This window comes from Anolis carolinensis, chromosome 4 (assembly GCF_035594765.1).
Source record: "Anolis carolinensis isolate JA03-04 chromosome 4, rAnoCar3.1.pri, whole genome shotgun sequence".
NCBI classification, from domain to species: domain Eukaryota; kingdom Metazoa; phylum Chordata; class Lepidosauria; order Squamata; family Dactyloidae; genus Anolis; species Anolis carolinensis.
In genome coordinates, this window is record NC_085844.1 from 163,095,958 (window position 1) to 163,113,558 (window position 17,601).

The 17,601-nt window shown below is 39.4% G+C and overlaps 1 protein-coding gene across 4 annotated transcripts in view; it reads right to left on the reverse strand.

The window, feature by feature from the left end:
- msh4 (mutS homolog 4) overlaps nucleotides 1-16,586 on the reverse strand; it is a 55,447-nt gene extending 38,861 nt beyond the window's left edge. For 2 of the 4 annotated variants that reach the window (XM_062978135.1, XM_008114112.3), the window contains exons 1-5: nucleotides 16,300-16,584; nucleotides 13,498-13,662; nucleotides 5,194-5,357; nucleotides 2,314-2,424; nucleotides 375-490 (exon numbers count right to left, since the gene is read on the reverse strand). In XM_062978135.1, the coding sequence (XP_062834205.1) occupies nucleotides 375-490; nucleotides 2,314-2,424; nucleotides 5,194-5,357; nucleotides 13,498-13,662; nucleotides 16,300-16,513 (770 nt within the window). In that variant the 5' untranslated portion in view covers nucleotides 16,514-16,584. Of the gene's footprint in view, nucleotides 1-374; nucleotides 491-2,313; nucleotides 2,425-5,193; nucleotides 5,358-13,497; nucleotides 13,663-16,299 lie in introns of all 4 variants that reach the window. The other 2 variants (XR_010005379.1, XM_062978137.1) reach the window with 2 other exon arrangements.
- Between the last annotated feature and the right edge of the window lie 1,015 nt (nucleotides 16,587-17,601).

The window sequence follows — 17,601 nt, forward strand, 5'->3', positions numbered from 1 at the left end:
GCTGTACTGAGGGAATTAAAGAAGAAAACCATAAAATGTTACCCATGTTTCCCTGGATTCAAGCTAATTAAAAAACAAAATTACCCAATATACTGGTCCAAAATCAGTATCTATTAGCTAAAGTGTTAATATATTTTGTGTACTTCAGTATTAAATGTAAACCAATATGTATAATAACAATAACAATAATAAATGTATTGCTCGCCTCTTCTTATATTAATATCAGTTTTATTATCATTGTATTTTAAAATACTTGCAATCCGACCAATTATGCAAATTAAAAGGCCAAAAAATGTAAGTAAAATTAAATTACTGTGAAGCAATTAGCAATATGGCATGTTGACAGCACACTGGAATTTCTATTACATACATACTTGGACTGAACTTCCATTAGAACAGTGCTATATTCAGGTATACATAATTGTTCGATATATTCCAGGCCTTTGGATTCGTTGAAGTATTTTCTTTGAACTGTAGTAAATGTCACATTCTGGGGAGGAAAAAAACCAAAAAGCAGTATCATGTTTTACATTGTTTTACAATAATTATAATAGACTATCCCTATCCCCACTTCCAGTCACCAGTGAATTAAAGCTGACATTTTGGTAGAAATCAAGCGTGAACATTTACCGTATATACTCGAAGATAAGCAGAGTTTTTCAGCCCTTATTTATGAGCTGAAAAAGCCTCCCCCGGCTTATATTCGGCTCAAGGTCAAGCCAGCAGCGGAGCCTGGAGGCCACAGTATGTTTTCTTTTCCAAAACCTCCCTTCTTCGCTTCTCCTCCCAGGCTGGTTATCTTATTTTTTTTTGAGAGAGAGAGAGACAAGAAGCGAATGTTTTCAAAAGTGAAAGAAACCCTTGCAAGACAGATTGCATGGGTAGAAGGGGAAGGAAAAAAGATATTCTTGCAAATTTGCACGATTCATTACTATTACTATTATTATTATTACTACTACTACTACTGCAAGAACATTTGAGTCCAAAGGGAGGGAAGGAGGGAAAAGAGAGCAACAGAAGTTGTGTATTTCTTTTTATTCCTAAGGAAACAAAAATGAGGTGGGTTTTTTTGGGAGGGGGAGAGAAGTTTTAAAAAGCCTTTTCTGGCTACTTTTAGAGTTTGAAAAAGGGAGAAAGAAAAGAGGTGGAAAAGGGCAGGATAAAAGAGGACAAAGTTGTTTTTAGGGGGACTTTGCTTGCATTTCTTCCTTGGGTAACTGCATGCCCCAAAGCGTCTAAATATTTATATAGATGTTCCCCCTACAAATAAATTAATATATGAATTTCCCCCTCATATGTTTACAGGTCTTTGCAAATCCTATGTAAATATAGATAGAGATTTCCATGTACTTGTATATCTGTTCCTATATGTATATATTAATTATATATATGAATTTTACCCTCACATGTTTGCAAGTGCAGAGGGAAAATGCGTGCGCGCACACACGCACACACACGCACACACACACAGGTCTAGATAGATATAAACATTGATAAATAGGGCTTACAAATATTGCAGGAGGAAAATGCACATAGAGAGAGGATTTGCAAAGGTTTCAGGGGGAAATACACATGTGAAATTAGTATATATAATGATAGATCTATATCTAGCTCTGCATTGTTTATGTAGGCATTATATGTTTGCCTGTTACTATGTTGGAAGCTGGCCTGAGTCCCGAGGGGGAGATAGATAGGGCAGGGTACAAATGAAGCTGTTGATGATGATGATGATGATTATTATTATAAAGGTATTGTTGCTTTTCCACTAATAGAGTTAGTTTACTGTTTTTCTTTGATATACAATAAATATTCAAAACATTTAACCCACTGATGCCTCAATTAATGTAATTTTATTGGTATCTAATTTTATTTTTGAAATTTACCAGTAGCTGCTGCATTTCCCACCCTCGGCTTATACTCGAGTCAATAAGTTTTCCCAGTTTTTTGTGGTAAAATTAGGTGCCTCGGCTTATATTCGGGTCGGCTTATACTCGAGTATATACGGTATATTTTGAAATGAATTTTAGAGGTACATATGAATAATGGGGTCACCAAAGTTATTTTAAAAATTTTTACTTTGCCCAGATCCATGCAGCAGAACTAGAAACTGCTGCTAAACTCCACTGAAGAAACAATGTAGGAACTCTGCTTTAGATATATGAAGTTTCCTATGCATAACTCTTGGCAAATGTACCACTTTTTACTTGCAGGACATCCCACAAAACATTCCCACAGTATCCTTCTCGGAGGAACTGGGTTTTGATTACAATATGAATGCTTGACAAAATACACATGTGCATTTAAAAAAATTACCCTGAAATTTTCTGTTATCAAGCTGAACAATTTTGTTGCATTTCCTGTATCACATGCGGTATTTGACATTATTATTTCTAAGGGTGTTAAAATTCTGAGTTTGGTGATAACCTAGGAAAAAAGAAACATGATTAGCAAAGACATGTATTTGATAGTTCTAAAAGCACATCAAGTTGTCATTGTCATCATTAAGATCAATTTATGTAATGCTATCAATATGCCTATCCCTTTACAGTGTAATAACCAGACATCTCTACATCTAAGGGTTTTACAGTCTAATCACTGGTACAAGGAAGGTATATATGATCCACAGACATACTTGCGCAGGCCCTCTGTAGATGTGTGGTGTGACACAGCAAACAGCTGCCATGACCTCCCCATTGAGTCCTCCTTTTTCCCAACAGCCTGTGCAGAATTGCAAGCTCTTAGCACTTAGCCATTCAGCTTGATTGCTACGGCTATATCTACACCCCCAAAAACTCATACTTGCCCCAAATTCAGTTTGGGAGTTGTTGCAATATACAGGACCTTCTGGGAAGTATCCAAATTGTTTACATCTTAATCCAACTTTTCTTGGCGTGAAACAAAGTTCGTGGAAACACTGGAGGTTGCATGCAACTCCAGAGTATCCACAGATTTTGGCGCAACCGGTTGTCCACATACCAACTGCTGCCATTATCATCCCTGCCCTGATCAGCCCAGAGAAAAGGATGAGTGTTCTTGTGTTGCTGCCACTGCTCCTCACTAACCATAAAGCTCTGTGTCAGCAAGGGGTTGGTTCAGATGGACACCATCACAGCATGACAGAGGGTTCGGCCTGGTGCATTTGGCCACCGTCACAGTCAATCTAGGGCCAGTCTGCACCATGACACCAGACCATGTAGACATCAGGCTCTCTCTCAGCCTAACCTACCTCACAGACTTGTTATTGGATAATGGGATAATAATGTAGAGAAGATGAGTATCATATATGCTACTTCAGGCTCTTCATGACTGTCTGGTAGTTCTAAAAATTGTCTTTATTTATTGATATTAAATCCTGTTTTTCTCCCAGGATGAGATGTCAGAACATTATTTTGTAGCAGTCCATATTTTGTAATGGCCGTTTCTTTTCCCACATCTAGTTACCTCCTAAATATACTGGGTTTATGCTCCGGTATGTTACAGATCATAGCACTACCTCAAGCTGCGTGTTTTTTTTTTTAATTAACCTTTTCTCTCCCTTCAAGTTTGATTTAGCTGTGTTTTGGGTATGGCTTCCCACTCACCCCCACCCTAAACATAACATCTTCTTGCATGCTCTTTCATGATTACCCACAGTCCAGTATCTCCATCTATTTTTTTAATTATAATGTTGTAACTCTTAAAAAGAAGAGGAAAAAAACCACCTCATAACCAAAAATGTAAGAAGAAAATAATAGTCATTAGAAAATCCACAGGAAAAGTCACACACCCTATACAACTTGTCATTAGTGAGATCACCTAAAAATACAGTTGGATGAAAAAAGGAAATTAGCACAAAAGCCAGACATTCACTTCGGTGTGCATTAGAAACTCCAAAGAGAAAGGAAAACTACAGCCTGTAGTGGGGAAAAAAACTATGGTAAATACCAGAAATTTAAATTAAAACACAAGGGAATGAAGAATATTGTATGGGAGTCAGAAGAAAAATCCAGTAAGTACTTCCTTAACTCTTATCAAATCTCAAGGCCTTTGTCAATCCAGAGAATTTATTTATTTATTTGCAATATTTCTATCCTGCCTGTGTCTACCCCAAAGAGGACTCAAGAGAAACCCTTCAACTCGTTAGAAAATGATATCCATGAACAAACAGATAAATATGAGAAAAATGGGATGTAAATTTCTCCTCCTATTTTTATCTTCCTTAATCTTTTCTGAAATATGCCAGTTGCTGAGTGTTTCCAATTTACTGCCCTAAGATTCTGGAGACATGAATGATTTACTTCTGAACGTCCTCCCCTGCTTGGTTTGTGGTTGTGTGTCCTCAAAAGCTTTCATGGCCGGAATCGCTGGGTTGCTGTGAGTCTTTTGGGCTGTATGGCCATGTTCCAGAAGTTTTCTCTCCTGACGTTTCGCAACCTCTAAGGATGCCTGCTACATATGTGGGCAAATCATCAGGAGAAAAAGCTTCTGGAACATGGCCATTCAGCCCAAAAGACTCACAGCAACTCTGCTCTCAAGTTGTTTCTGGGTTATAGTGACTCAGAGGTACATTTTTTTAAATCATGTCAGAAGCGACTTCCAAGTAGACTTCCAAGTCGCTTCTGGTGTGAGAGAATTGGCCATCTACAGAGACATTGCCCAGGGGACACCAGGTGTGTTTCTGGGAGGCTTCTCTCATGTCCCCACAAGCTAGAGCTGATAGATAGAAGCTCACTCCATCTCACAGATTCGAACCAGCAACCTTCAAATCAACAACCCAACCTTCAGGTCAGGAGTTCACAATGGTTTAACCCACTGTGCCACTGCGGCTCCTAAAGAGGGACATTATCACAGGGTTTTCTGGGCCCAAGGTCACCCAATGGGTTTTCAGGTTGAGAAGGTCAATGCTCCAACAACTACACCATGCTTGCTCTTCTTCTCCCTCTATGATCCCGCTCTTTCTCAAATGAGCTAACGACTGGAATTCCTAAAACACTTTTATAGTACTGAAAAATAAACAGGTAACCATAAAATACTAATGCAATCTACTGGAATTAAGGCTATAATTTGGTGTATATACACTTTTTTCTTCAGTGAAAGAGAACTCTATGGAAATCCTTGAGTCACCAGAAGTTCAAGAGGACTTAAAGGCACACATTTTCTTTATTTTAAAGGATTTTAAAGAAGGAATAAAGAAAGAAAAATACTCTAATTTACCTTGGCATAGGTTGTATTGTCTGCAAACTGAGATAGCACAACTTCGGGATTTTTTAAGTCAATACTTGCCATTCCCACTTCACCTCTAGCAAGACCTCGTCCTTCTATTACAGCTACAATAACTGATGCAACGCTATGGGTAGAGACTGCTGAAGATGATGTAACTGTAAAACAGTCAGATATATTTAATGTTTGATGCAAATTCGTAAAGAATTAATATTGACAATGCATGACACATTCTGATTTTTAGACTATGCATTGTCTCAGTATATCCAACACTGAAAATTCCAAAATAATTTAAACTGAGAAAAATCACTGATCAAGTTGTTTTCATATGGAAAGGGGCACAACATTTATAAATATGTATATATTACAATTATGTAAAACCCAACTATTCTGAAAAAAATGAATACAAGTAAAAACATTTTAAGCAAAAACATTGTTTAATCAATTATCATCATCATCACCATGATTACTTTTTAGCAGCAACATCCATGCCAAGCTCTTCCAATATAAAATGTCTTGCAATGAGTTAAAGCCACACCAATACACAATATTGTCATCATTTTTAAAAAATCAGTGATAAAAATGCTGATAAAATTTTATTACAGTAGAGTCTCACTTATCCAACATTCGCTTATCCAACGTTCTGGATTATCCAACGCAGTCTGCCTTTTAGTAGTCAATGTTTTTATAGTCAATCTTTTCAATACATTGTGATGTTTTGGTGCTAAATTCATAAATACAATAATTACTACATAACATTGCTGTGTATTGAACTGCTTTTTCTGTCAAATTTGTTGTAAAACATGATGTTTTGGTGCTTAATTTGTAAAATCATAATGTAATTTGATGTTTAATAGGCTTTTCCTTAATCCCTCCTTATTATCCAACATATTCGCTTATCCAACATTCTGCCTGCCCGTTTATATTGGATAAGTGAGACTCTACTGTATTAGTAACTGAGCAAGCTAAAGATAAGCTATTCAACAATGTCAACTTTTTTGTTTATCTTGCAATAAGAAATGTTTCTATGTGTTTTAAAAGAAAACTGTAGCTTTTGGCCTTAATGTATATACAGTATGTTCACTATGACATAAGGGAAGTTCCAAATGGATACAGTGACATCTTGGCAGAGATTAACACATTGTTTCAATAACAATACACAAACACATTGCTTCTGTCATAAAATTTCTAAAAGCATTTCTCAAAATTGTTTTCCTTAGTAGCAGATGACTAAATGGACAGCTAACTGGGAAGGTCATGGTTCTACTTGCTAGATTGTCACCTTGTTGTGGTGAGTGAACTTGTGCGTTCTAGTGAACCTATGAGTGAAGTTGTCAGGAGTCATGTATTCCTAACAGGGCCACTCATGTTGGCAAGGTCATAGGGAAGGAACCAGATAAAGAGCCATTCAAGGAAGCCCTCAATGGCAGAACAGGCAGATGACAACATGATACATGTTACAACGACTGTGAAGGTGAGATGAAGGTTGCACCCTCGTCATCACTAACACACTCTTTTCACTAGAAAAATAAGTATAAAACATCATGGAAACAACCCCAGTCAAAGTATTGGCATCACTTTGGCTGTGTAATTATACATGCTAGAGATGTACTTCTCACAAGAACCATGACAAGCACTGATGACTGCTGGATAGACCACTGATTAATTTGATCTACAATGGCCATCAAGATCGCTTCCAAACATAGACTCCAAGAAAGCAAGTTAAGGCATACCATTTACATCCAAGCCCTTCTAGATGCCCTCTAAACAAGCTCTTCTCCAAACAACACTTCTATCCATGAAAAAGTTGATGAACACTGGAATAAACTGAAGATTTCTATCATTACAGCCTGAGAACAAACCTTTGGATACCAAACTAAGAAACATCTAATAAAAAGGATTTAAACTGACAGTGTGATAGTACTAAAAACCCTCAGCTATCCACAACAAATCATTATGGATATTATGAATACAATTATCTGCTTTCTAATCATAATCCCCTAAAATACTGAATGCCCCACTTATACTGAATATTCAATAATGCTGATTTTTCAAAGCTATCACCAAGTGACAAGATAATTATTTTCAGTATAAAATGTCATAAGGTTAAATAACTAATGTTAAGATATTACATATGTCTGGCTCTTACATCCACTGTATCCGTCAGGACATTCAGTCTTAAAGCAAAAGAATAACACTTAAACAGATACATAGTATGTGGATGTTAATGGAGAATCTCTAAATAGTCAAAAGACCAGTCTGTTGTTGTTCTTTTGCTTTAACAACATGCTGTCAAAATAATTATGACATTAGAGAATTCATCAATCTTTTAAATCAAATATTAATATAGAAAATAATATCTTCATCGATCTTTCTTTTTTATTTCTCATTCAAGCTCACTATTCTAGCAGTCAACATGTTCATCAATGTCAACTTTCCCTTTTATTCATCCTTCTGAAGCTTGCATTAGTATAGAGTAAAATGCTTAAAACTTTATTGCCATAATATTACTGTGTTTTCACATGTAGAGTACTTGGGTTGGAACCCCATTGCCCAAGTAGCCCCTGAGCACCACCTCACATACACATTGTGAAACCAGGAACTCTTTTATACCAGATGTAATAATGGCAAAAGTGAACTAGACAAATGACATGGGATAAAATACCATAAAGGCACCAGATACCATCTTATCTTGGAAGACAAACAGGCTTTACTCTGGCTAGTACTTGAATGGGAAACTGCCAAGGAATACCTGTTGTGACTGCACCTTCGGGGACTGTGGATGATGGTGGGATCAGGAGAGGAAGGAAAAACCCTCGCGAGGAGGGCTCGTTGGAGGATTTGTACAGAAAGAGAATTAGGGATCTCAATGGAGAGTCTTCTGAGGAAGATTCAGATGGGGAGTTTGTGGAAGAAATGGATGCTGGGGAACAGGTGGTGGCTGAAGAAGTGGGCACTGACTGGGCACGGGCACCGGAGATGCCTGGGGAGGAATCGGGGCCCATGGATACTGCTGACACTAAGGAAGCTTGGGTGTCTTCAGAAGTAGACCCCACTTGGGCTGCTTGGAGGAGTGAGGATGGATCCCCAGGTGTGCACGGTGTTGGGCGTAGGCAGGTTGATTGGGATTCTGATGAAGAATTAGGCACACCCGACCCACGAGCTTTAACTGTGTGGAGTTCTGATTTGGATTAAGGATTTGGGACACCTGCTCTTTGGGCGTTGGTGTTTGGACACCCAGAGAAAATTGGGATAAATTGGGAATGTTTAGTCACTTCACTTTGCGTGTGGCAAGGTGTTGCTGGGCGCCACTGGGACTCCTGTACGTGTTAAAGAAGACTGGACTTGGACTTTGTTTCAGATGTAAGTTAATCTGGGTTGTTCTGTAACGGAGGGCTGGAACTGTGTGGGTTTTCCTGGACTGCACTGTTATTGCTGTTTTGCATTAGCTGCTGTTGCCTCCGTTGCCTTGGCTCTTTGTGCCATTCCGTTTCGTGGACCTTGAATTGATGACTACAACCCCTGGACCTTGGACTGGAATTCAACTCTTCTTCTGCCTTTGCTCTTTGATTTGTATCTACCCACGGCTCTTGACTCCTGGCTTGCCTCCCGACCTTGCTGCTGTCTCCTTTCCTGGCCCTGGACCGACCTGATGACGTTTCTTCGCTTTATTCCTTGAGCTCCTGGCATTGTCTGCACTCTTGAAGCGGATTATTGCTGCCCCTGCTGTTTTGACTCCGGACCGGTTTGACGACATCTCCTTGCACTGTCCCTTTAAATCCTAAAGCCTGGTGCTAGCCGCAGTAAAGGCTTGGAGCCGCTTTCTCTCCTTTTGCACGGGCTTCCAAGTTTGTTTACAAGCTACTCTCACTGGGGAGCTCCTTTGTCCAGTGTGAGTTTCTGTTTGAGGCTTTAAGTTTGAACTGCTAAGTTTGGGACTTTGAGGAGTTTTTTGGGGGTTTCCAAGTCTTTGCTTTGTTTTGGCTGCTTATTCCAAGCCAACTCAGAACGTTTTGAGCTGAATTGAAGCACCTTTAGTTTAATCTGGATTATTTGCTTGAATAATCCGGTTTATTTGTTAAAGCATAATTTTTAATATATTTTTGTTTGGATTGCCTTAAAACACTGAAGGTATTGTCTGACTTTTGACAATACCAGATACTATAAGCTATATTTCAGAACAAGGAAGTGGTAAAATCATTTCTGAGTATTCCTTGCCTAAGAAAACCCCATGAAATGTGAAGGTGTACTTACCAAGAGTATTCATTCTGGGATAACAGGACCAACCCACAACAATTGGGTTTATCTCCCCATGTGCCAATTGGACTGGCATGAGCCCACATTCTTTTTTCCGTCTGGCTCCATTATGTTGTAGCCCAGCAGCAGTCACAGCAGGCAGGGGCTGATAGGTTCACTAATGATGTAGAGTCAAATGGGATTGTGGGCTTTCCTGGGATTCATTCTAATGCAGGCCCTGGGATTCAGTCTCATGCAGTCAGAAAGCAAGGCTGCTTTAGACAGAGAGACAGGCACAGATGGGCCTGGGAATGTAATTGCCTCTAAATTCCAAGGCCTTCAAGGCCAGTCATGGGAGTTGGAATCATCCTCTCTAGATAAGGAGTCTAGCAAAGATGAATTGATGAGAAATTCTCAGGGGAACGCACCTGGTGACACTGACCTAAGCCAGAAGGTTTGCCTGCAAATTCAAGCAGATAGCCAGCTTTGTAGGTCAGCATGCCTTTGTGAGAAGCAAAAGTTTCAGGGCAGACACAATGTTTTCATGTCTGTGTATTATGAATGAAAAGTTCCCGTTAGTTCCTAAGTAACAATGTGCATACATGAAAAGGCCAGGCATGCCATTCTTTCTCACTAAGTTTTATTGAAAAGCTTATTGCAGACAGCACTGCTGTATCCCAACACTGAATGTCTATGTTTCTAGAGCCCTATTTCACAATCCTCCCAAGGCTGTATCAGCTAAAAACAACATTCAGCTAGACAGAGGACAAGAAGGAAAAGTGGAGTGGCAGCCTTTGTAAAAACAAAATCACTGACAAATAATAAGTTAAAAATTGTTTTCTTTTATATTATCCATTCCATGAAATCTGGCAGACTTGCAGTGGTGTCGAAGTTGTGGCCCACTATGTGTTTTGGACTTCATCTCCCAGAATTCCTGGGCATTGGACAAGTTGGCTTGGACTTCCGGGATTTGGAGGCCCAAACATCTAGAGGGCCACAAATTCCTCTGTGATAGAGTGATGCCACACTAATAAAAATGTGCAAAATTTTCTGCAACTACATCTCCTTTAAATTAATGGCAGAAAGTTGGTCATCTTACTTTGAAACAACTGCAGGAAAGGCCTTTACTCTTTTGCCCAATAGGCAGGGTGTTTGCCTCTGTGGGAGAAAGAATGCTGGACTGGTTTGGGGGTTAGAGAGGACTAATGGGAAGAAGAGGGCCACAGAAACAGTTTGGTAAGGAAGTGTTCAAACACTATTGCTGTTTCCCAACCCTACCCCTTATAGATGAGTGATATTTACTGGTACAGTACTTTATTTCAGAATGAATTAATCCTTGTAAAGAAAGTTATTCATGGGAAGCTTTGGAAGCAAAAAAAACAAAAAAACAAAAGCATGACTTAAAGTAAATATGTTTAATTATACGGTAATATGTAATTAAAACAAATTATACCAGCAACAACACAAACATTTCATCACACACTGTTTACAAATTATATACTTAAAAGGGTTACAAATCCTGTCTTAGACACACTGGCTTGAATAGGAAGGACCGAGATTTTCTACCATCCCACTGCAGCTGATACACTAGTAACAACGATTGGAAGTGTAGTATGTAGTACACAGAGGATTGCATATGGAGTATAAACGCAGTGGCTTTTTCTTCCCTTGTGTAGGGAGCAATGCCTTTTGGCTCATGTTAGACACCTTTTGGTCCTAGCCTTTTTAGACACAATACAGTGGCAGAGGTATTCAAATCAGAACACTTCTTTTGCTCACACTGCCAATATTTCATTTACTTTTTTATTTCCTTCAAACTTCTTAGCCCAACAAGGCATATTTTAAATTATAATATTCTGAAGTAGCTACTTAGTATGATTATAGTCGGTTTTTCTAGCTGTTCAGATTTCAAACTAAAAATTCTAATATAATTTTACACTGCCATCTACTGTCCATTTGAACAACCTATAATGTAGAAGACAAGAGAGTGTCAGTAAAACAGCACCTACATCTTTAATAACTCTGGTCTCATACCTGTAAGCTATCTCCAAGTTTATATGTGTCTGTCTCAAGAAAAGTTTACATAGCCTAAGAAACTCAAACATGCTACACATATACCTTATTTACTCAAATCTAATGTTCCCCTTTTTTAAGCTAAATTACATTGCCCAAACTGAGGTGTGTATTAGATTCAATGGTGCACGAGAGTCAAGCACATAAACTCACTTGTGTGAAAAAGCCCAGAGGGACCCAGAACCCCAGAGGCCAGACAGGGAGGTGGGGGACACAAAGAGGCTGTTCTTAGTGGAAGTGGCAGCTTCAGGGATCCGTGGCACTCAGAGTAGGAGGAGCGTCCAGCCGATGACCCAGTTGGAGCCACAGATCCTGCCTTCTGGGCCCTGAGGGTCTCTTGCCTGCCCCCTCCCCCAGGCTCAGTCCCATGCAGTTCCCAACTGGCCTCATTCACAATGCCTTCAAAACTTTCCCCTCAGTTTGGAAGGTCTCATGAATAAAGCCACTTGGGAATCATGAGAGGTTGGCAAGTTCGCCAGCCTCAGCCTGACTGAGGGAATGTAATGCACTGTTGGACGCATTACATTTGAGGGCAAATCCATTTTACATAATGTGCGCATTCAAAATTGAGTTGCACATAACATTCAGTGGTGCATTACACTCAAGTAAATACGGTAGCTACTTTACTCTTCTCATTTTAAAAAAAGCTTTCATAACAGAAATCTGTAAGTTCAATAGCCTCCTTTTCTAGCCATTCCACTACACTGTTCTTTCTCACCTGAACAGGGATCTTTACCCATCAAAACCAGGGGTGGGAAACTTCTGAACATCCAACTATCATTGCCCATTAGCTATGCTCACTGGTGGAATGAAGGTTGGAGCCCAATAACTTCTGGTGATCTACTATTTCTCCATCCTTGCACTAAGAAGTTAACATTCCATGGACAACTGGTGAGCTCGTATTTCATTGGGCTGTTCTCCCTTAAAGTCTTTTCTCAAATGATTGTGTGAGTGGTAGTTCATTTTGTTTTTGTTTGTTTGTTTGTTTGTTTGTTTTTACTTCTGCAAATTCTAGGATTACTCAAGGTATTGTGTGTGGATGTGGTAAATTTCTTATAAAACAAGCACACACTCTGGAAACAAAAGTAGAAGCATGCAGCCCTTCAACTGTTGCTGCACTGAAACTCCCATCAGCCTTGATCACCACAGACAATGAGAAAGACTGCTGGGAGTTATAGTGCAACAACTTCTGGATGGCCACATCATTCCCCCTCCTGGTTTAAAGACACAAGATTAATATCTAGTTTTGATAGCTGCATGTTCAGCTATAATATATATTCATATATTCAAAATTGATCAAATTTAGGAATTACAGCAACAATGCAACAAAATACAAAAGTGAAAGCTGATATGCTCTTCTGAGAGTTCCTTCTCATTTAGCATCTCAGCATGGAAACTGTTGTATAACTATTATTTATTTATTTATTTATAACATTTTTATCCTGTCCTTCTCACCTTGAACGGGACTCAGATTACCCATCAGGTATTTCAAAAGTAACATCAGAATTCGAGATGCATGGAAATAGCCTCTGCAAATGTTGTCCAAACATTCAATCCAATGCAGAGAAATTGTTTTTGTTGCCCAGAATGTCAGTTTATTGTATAACACATTGACTCCAGAAACACATGGTACATCTCTAAACCTCTAGTAGACTTGAAGATAAATTTACTCTTTTTCATACTTCGTAACAGATGGAAAAGTAACACAATCTTTTTGCATAACCACCAATGGTGTGTGTCTGTGCACGTGCACATACATACATGATAAAAACGATGACTTTGCATTCAAACGTAGTCATACTTAAAGATAGATCCATTAAAATAGATTTAAATTAGTCATATTTTAAGTCAGCTGTATATTAAACTCCATTGATTTCAACAGGTCTATCGTAAGCACAATTTAGGGATCCAACACACAAAGTCTGCATATTTTTCTACAAAATACTAATACTTACATTTTTAAAATAATAGCAGTTAAGTCAACTGTACCTGAATGTCCCATAAAAGGAGTCCAATTTCTATATCCTGCCCTACCAGATGATAGTGGTGTTTTCCGGGCCTGAGGAATATTTTGTGCTCTGGTTGAAGAAGGGCTTGTTAAATTCACTGTGCTAATGTTTTCTGCATAAGAACTCTTGTCTCCAAAGTATGAATCTAATAAATGCAAGAAAACAAACAAATTTGTCATAAAATGAGTTATATACAGTGGTAGCATGTTTTGTTTCCAGAAGCACAGATTTCCTAGAAATAACAATACTGATTCTCTTTAATTCAGTGGATTAAATCCAGAATGAATGTTTTAGAGAGGAATCCTAGCAGGTAAAGGTGAAAGGGTGCACACTTATGAAGTCCTGTTTAGTTTCAGCGGTATAAGCTTACACCCGTTCTTTTATACCCTGCATTGTATTATTACACCAATTCCTTATTTTACCCCTCTTGTACCAGAGGAGGGGGGTTGGCACATTCCCTTTGATTCTAGTAAGAAATGAAGTGGATGAAGAAGGATGGCAGATCTCTGTCTCTGCAGACAAAGTGTCCTCTTTGGCCCATTCCACACAGCAGTACAAAATCTGCATTGTGGACTCGGATAATCCAGTTCAAAACAGATATTATGGATTATCTGCTTTGATATTCTGGGTTATATGGCTGTGTGGAAGGGCCCTTTTCTTTGCAGAGAAGAAAATCTGAAGTATCCTATGGCTATCCCAAGGAAGTCAATGCTAAATTTATTCCCAATATTTCAATAGGACTAAAGTATGACAAGCGGATCTAACTTAGAAAAGAATTCCTAATATTTTATTCTTTGTTCATATATTGCTACTTCTCTTTTGCTCATTTCAACCTCATTTTACATTTCTACCTTAAAATGTAAAAATAATGAATTTTCTTTAATCTATTAGCTATCCAACTTATATACATATTTATTCAAATGTTAAGCTCACTTGGGTGTACCCTCAGTAAGTGTTTACGATTATGCTAAGAATTGTAATATAGTTGAGAGCATCCCTTACCCAGAATTACAAAACCCGAAAAATTCAAAAATCCCAAACTGTACCACATAGGTAGCTGAGATAATGATACCCTTGATTTCTGTAGATTCAAATGTTCACAAATTTTGTTTCAGGCACAAAAGTATTAAAATGTTTTAAATGTAGTTTATTTGACTCCTGTTGGAAATAGCAACCTTCTACAAGCCTCATATACTACTTATTTGTCATGTATATAATTGTGATTGCTTACTATATTGTATGTACTGTATATGATTTAGTATGCAGTTTTCCCTTAACTCTGATGCTTAAGGTTGTGGGAGGGACTGTAGACCATGTGACCAGATCTGGGAACATTCAGACTGACTCCATTTTAGAAGTTGGTATAGTTTAGTCTATGAAGTCAGCAGTGTCAGCATGCAGTTGTTAGTGTATGTGTAGTAAGTAGTCAGTCTGTGTTGAGTCAATGTTCAGTAATGTATTAGACTGAAAAGAGTGTTAGTCTGAATGCAACAGAGAAGGGACTAAACAAGAATGCTTTAGAGAACAGATTGTTTAAACTCTCAGTCAATAAGAAATGTACCTGTATGCTGAATACATTAAGTTTTGTAAGTACAGTAGAGTCTCACTTTTCCAAGCTTCACTTATTCAAGGTTCTGTTTAATCCAAGGCAGTCTGCCTTTTAGTAGTAATTGTTTTTGTAGTAAATGTTGCAATGTTTTGGTGCTAAATTCGTAAATACAGTAATTACTACATAACATTACTGTGTATTGAACTTCTTTTTCTGTCAATTTATTGTAAAACATGATGTTTTGGTGCTTAATTTGTAAAATCATAATGTAATTTTATGTTTAATGGGCTTTTTTCTTAATCCCTCCTTATTGTCCAAGATTTTCGCTTATCCAAGATTCTGCAGGCCTGTTTATCTTGGATAAGTGAGACCCTACTGTAAATCAATTATGTTAACTTTTAACGAAGACGACATTTTTTGGTCTCTTGAGAGCATGATTTTAAAACCAATATATTTTATGGGAGAGTAGATGTTTTTCGGGCAACTGAAATAACACATCTGAAAAATCTGTTATATATTTTGGGCATTGGCATATCTTTGTACCTAACAGTTCAGAGAAATAGTCAGCTGTATCAGTTGTAACAACTAATTTGCCTTGCATGAATACCAGTGGATATTGACCACTAAGTAGATTCACTCAAACGAAGATCATATTTGACAAAAAGGTTATGAGTACTCCAAATAGTGTGAATGCCAATTAATCTCCAAAAGGGTCACATTTCCAAAAGGCTATGGAAGTTTCCTGGTTTTCCAAAAGGTTATGACCTCTAAAAGGTCATGCCTTTCCAAAATGTAGGAATTGTGGGAGTTGCAGTTCAAAACACCTGGAGGGCCAAAGTTTGCACATGCCTGGTCTAGCACCATTTGAGCTGCCTTGGCTCCATGGGAGGTGTAGTTTGATGAAGCAGAAGCCCTCTGGCAGAGAGGGGACAAGACCTTGTAGAACAGTGGTTCAGAACCCGTGGTTCCCCTCGTGTTTTGGCCTACAACTCCCAGAAATCCCAGCCAGTTTACCAGCTATTAGAATTTCTGGGAGTTGAAGGCTATACCATCTAGGAACCCACAGGTTGAGAACCACTGTTGTAGAACAACTCCCAAGATCCCCTAGCATTGAGCCATGCCAGTCCAGGTGGTGTCGAACTGCATTCATTCTGCAATCTAATGCGCCCTTAAAGGCACAGGACGACATTCAAGAGTTGTGGCGGCCTTTCCTCATTCCCAAGCAGGACCCACCTTCCAACCCTCTTGGGAGGAAGGTGGAATCCAGGCCGCTACTGGTGTCTTTGCCTTTCTGCGGAGGGAGGGCCCCGTCGTTGGAGGAAGACGCAGGACCGACACTCGCCGGAGTCTCTTGGAGACCGAACTGGTAACGGGGGCGCCGCTCCGCCGAAGGAGAGGACGAACAACGCCCCGAGTAGGAGGAGCCCGCCGACGGGCCCTCCATCATCAAGGCCGCGCCCGACTCTCCTCACACCACTGCGAGGCGCTGAAAGAGGGCAGCGGGCTGTACCATTCCAAGCTGTAGGGGTCACATACGTCATTTAAAAAATAAATAAATCTAGAAACAGGTCTTCGAATGACACATAAGCCCACTCGCTGTTGTTTTTCTCTTTATAGGGAGGACTCCCCAATGTATTCCCTTAAGACATGCGTTTGGGGAAGCAACCCAAAATATAACGCCCCTATAGTATCAAATGGTACAGTCGACACCCAGCTTTGGGTATCGCGCGTACCCTCCGCGCGCGAGGTTCAAAAGGAGAGGCTTGTCTGGCTCGTTGAGGTAGTTGCAGCTGAGAGGAAATACAAGAAGCAAGGCTCTGGCTGAGTGATGGCTTCAACTAACATTTCAAAGGCCAGTGTTGTTATAGCCATCCCACTAGAGTCTGGTGGAGCATGCAATAAAACATGGCAACCCTGAAAAGTATGCCAGGGTTTTGTATCCTGTCTTCATCCATTCTGGTGTCCTGAGCTGAGGCTGTGATGTCAATTATAGCATTTTCAGAAGAAAGGCGTGGGTGCAATTTATGTACAAAGGCTCTCATGGCCAGAATCACTGGGTTGCTGTTTTCCGAGTTGTATGGCCATGTTCCAGAAGCATTCTCTCCTGACATTTCGCCCAGAAGCATTCTAACTTCACCCACATCTGTGGCAGGCATCCTCAAAAGATTGTGAGGTGTTGGAAACTGGGTACGCGGGGTTTATATATCTCTTGAATGTCCAGGGTGGGAGAAATAACTCTTGTTTGAGGCAAGTGTGACTGTTGCAATTGGCCAACTTGATTAGCACTGAATAGCCTGGCAGCTTCAAAATAAACAAAATCTGGCTACCAGTATTTAACAACTCTAAAATCAAAAAAGTAAATAAAGAACACTCAGAACAGGAATTCCAGCCAGGAAATAATCAAGGCCAGCTAACACCTCCCAACAAAGGATTCCCCCCAGCTTTGAAGCTGCCAGGCTGCACAACCTCTGAGGATGCCTGCCACAGATGTGGGTGAAATTAGAATGCTTCTGGAACATGATAATACAGCCCAGA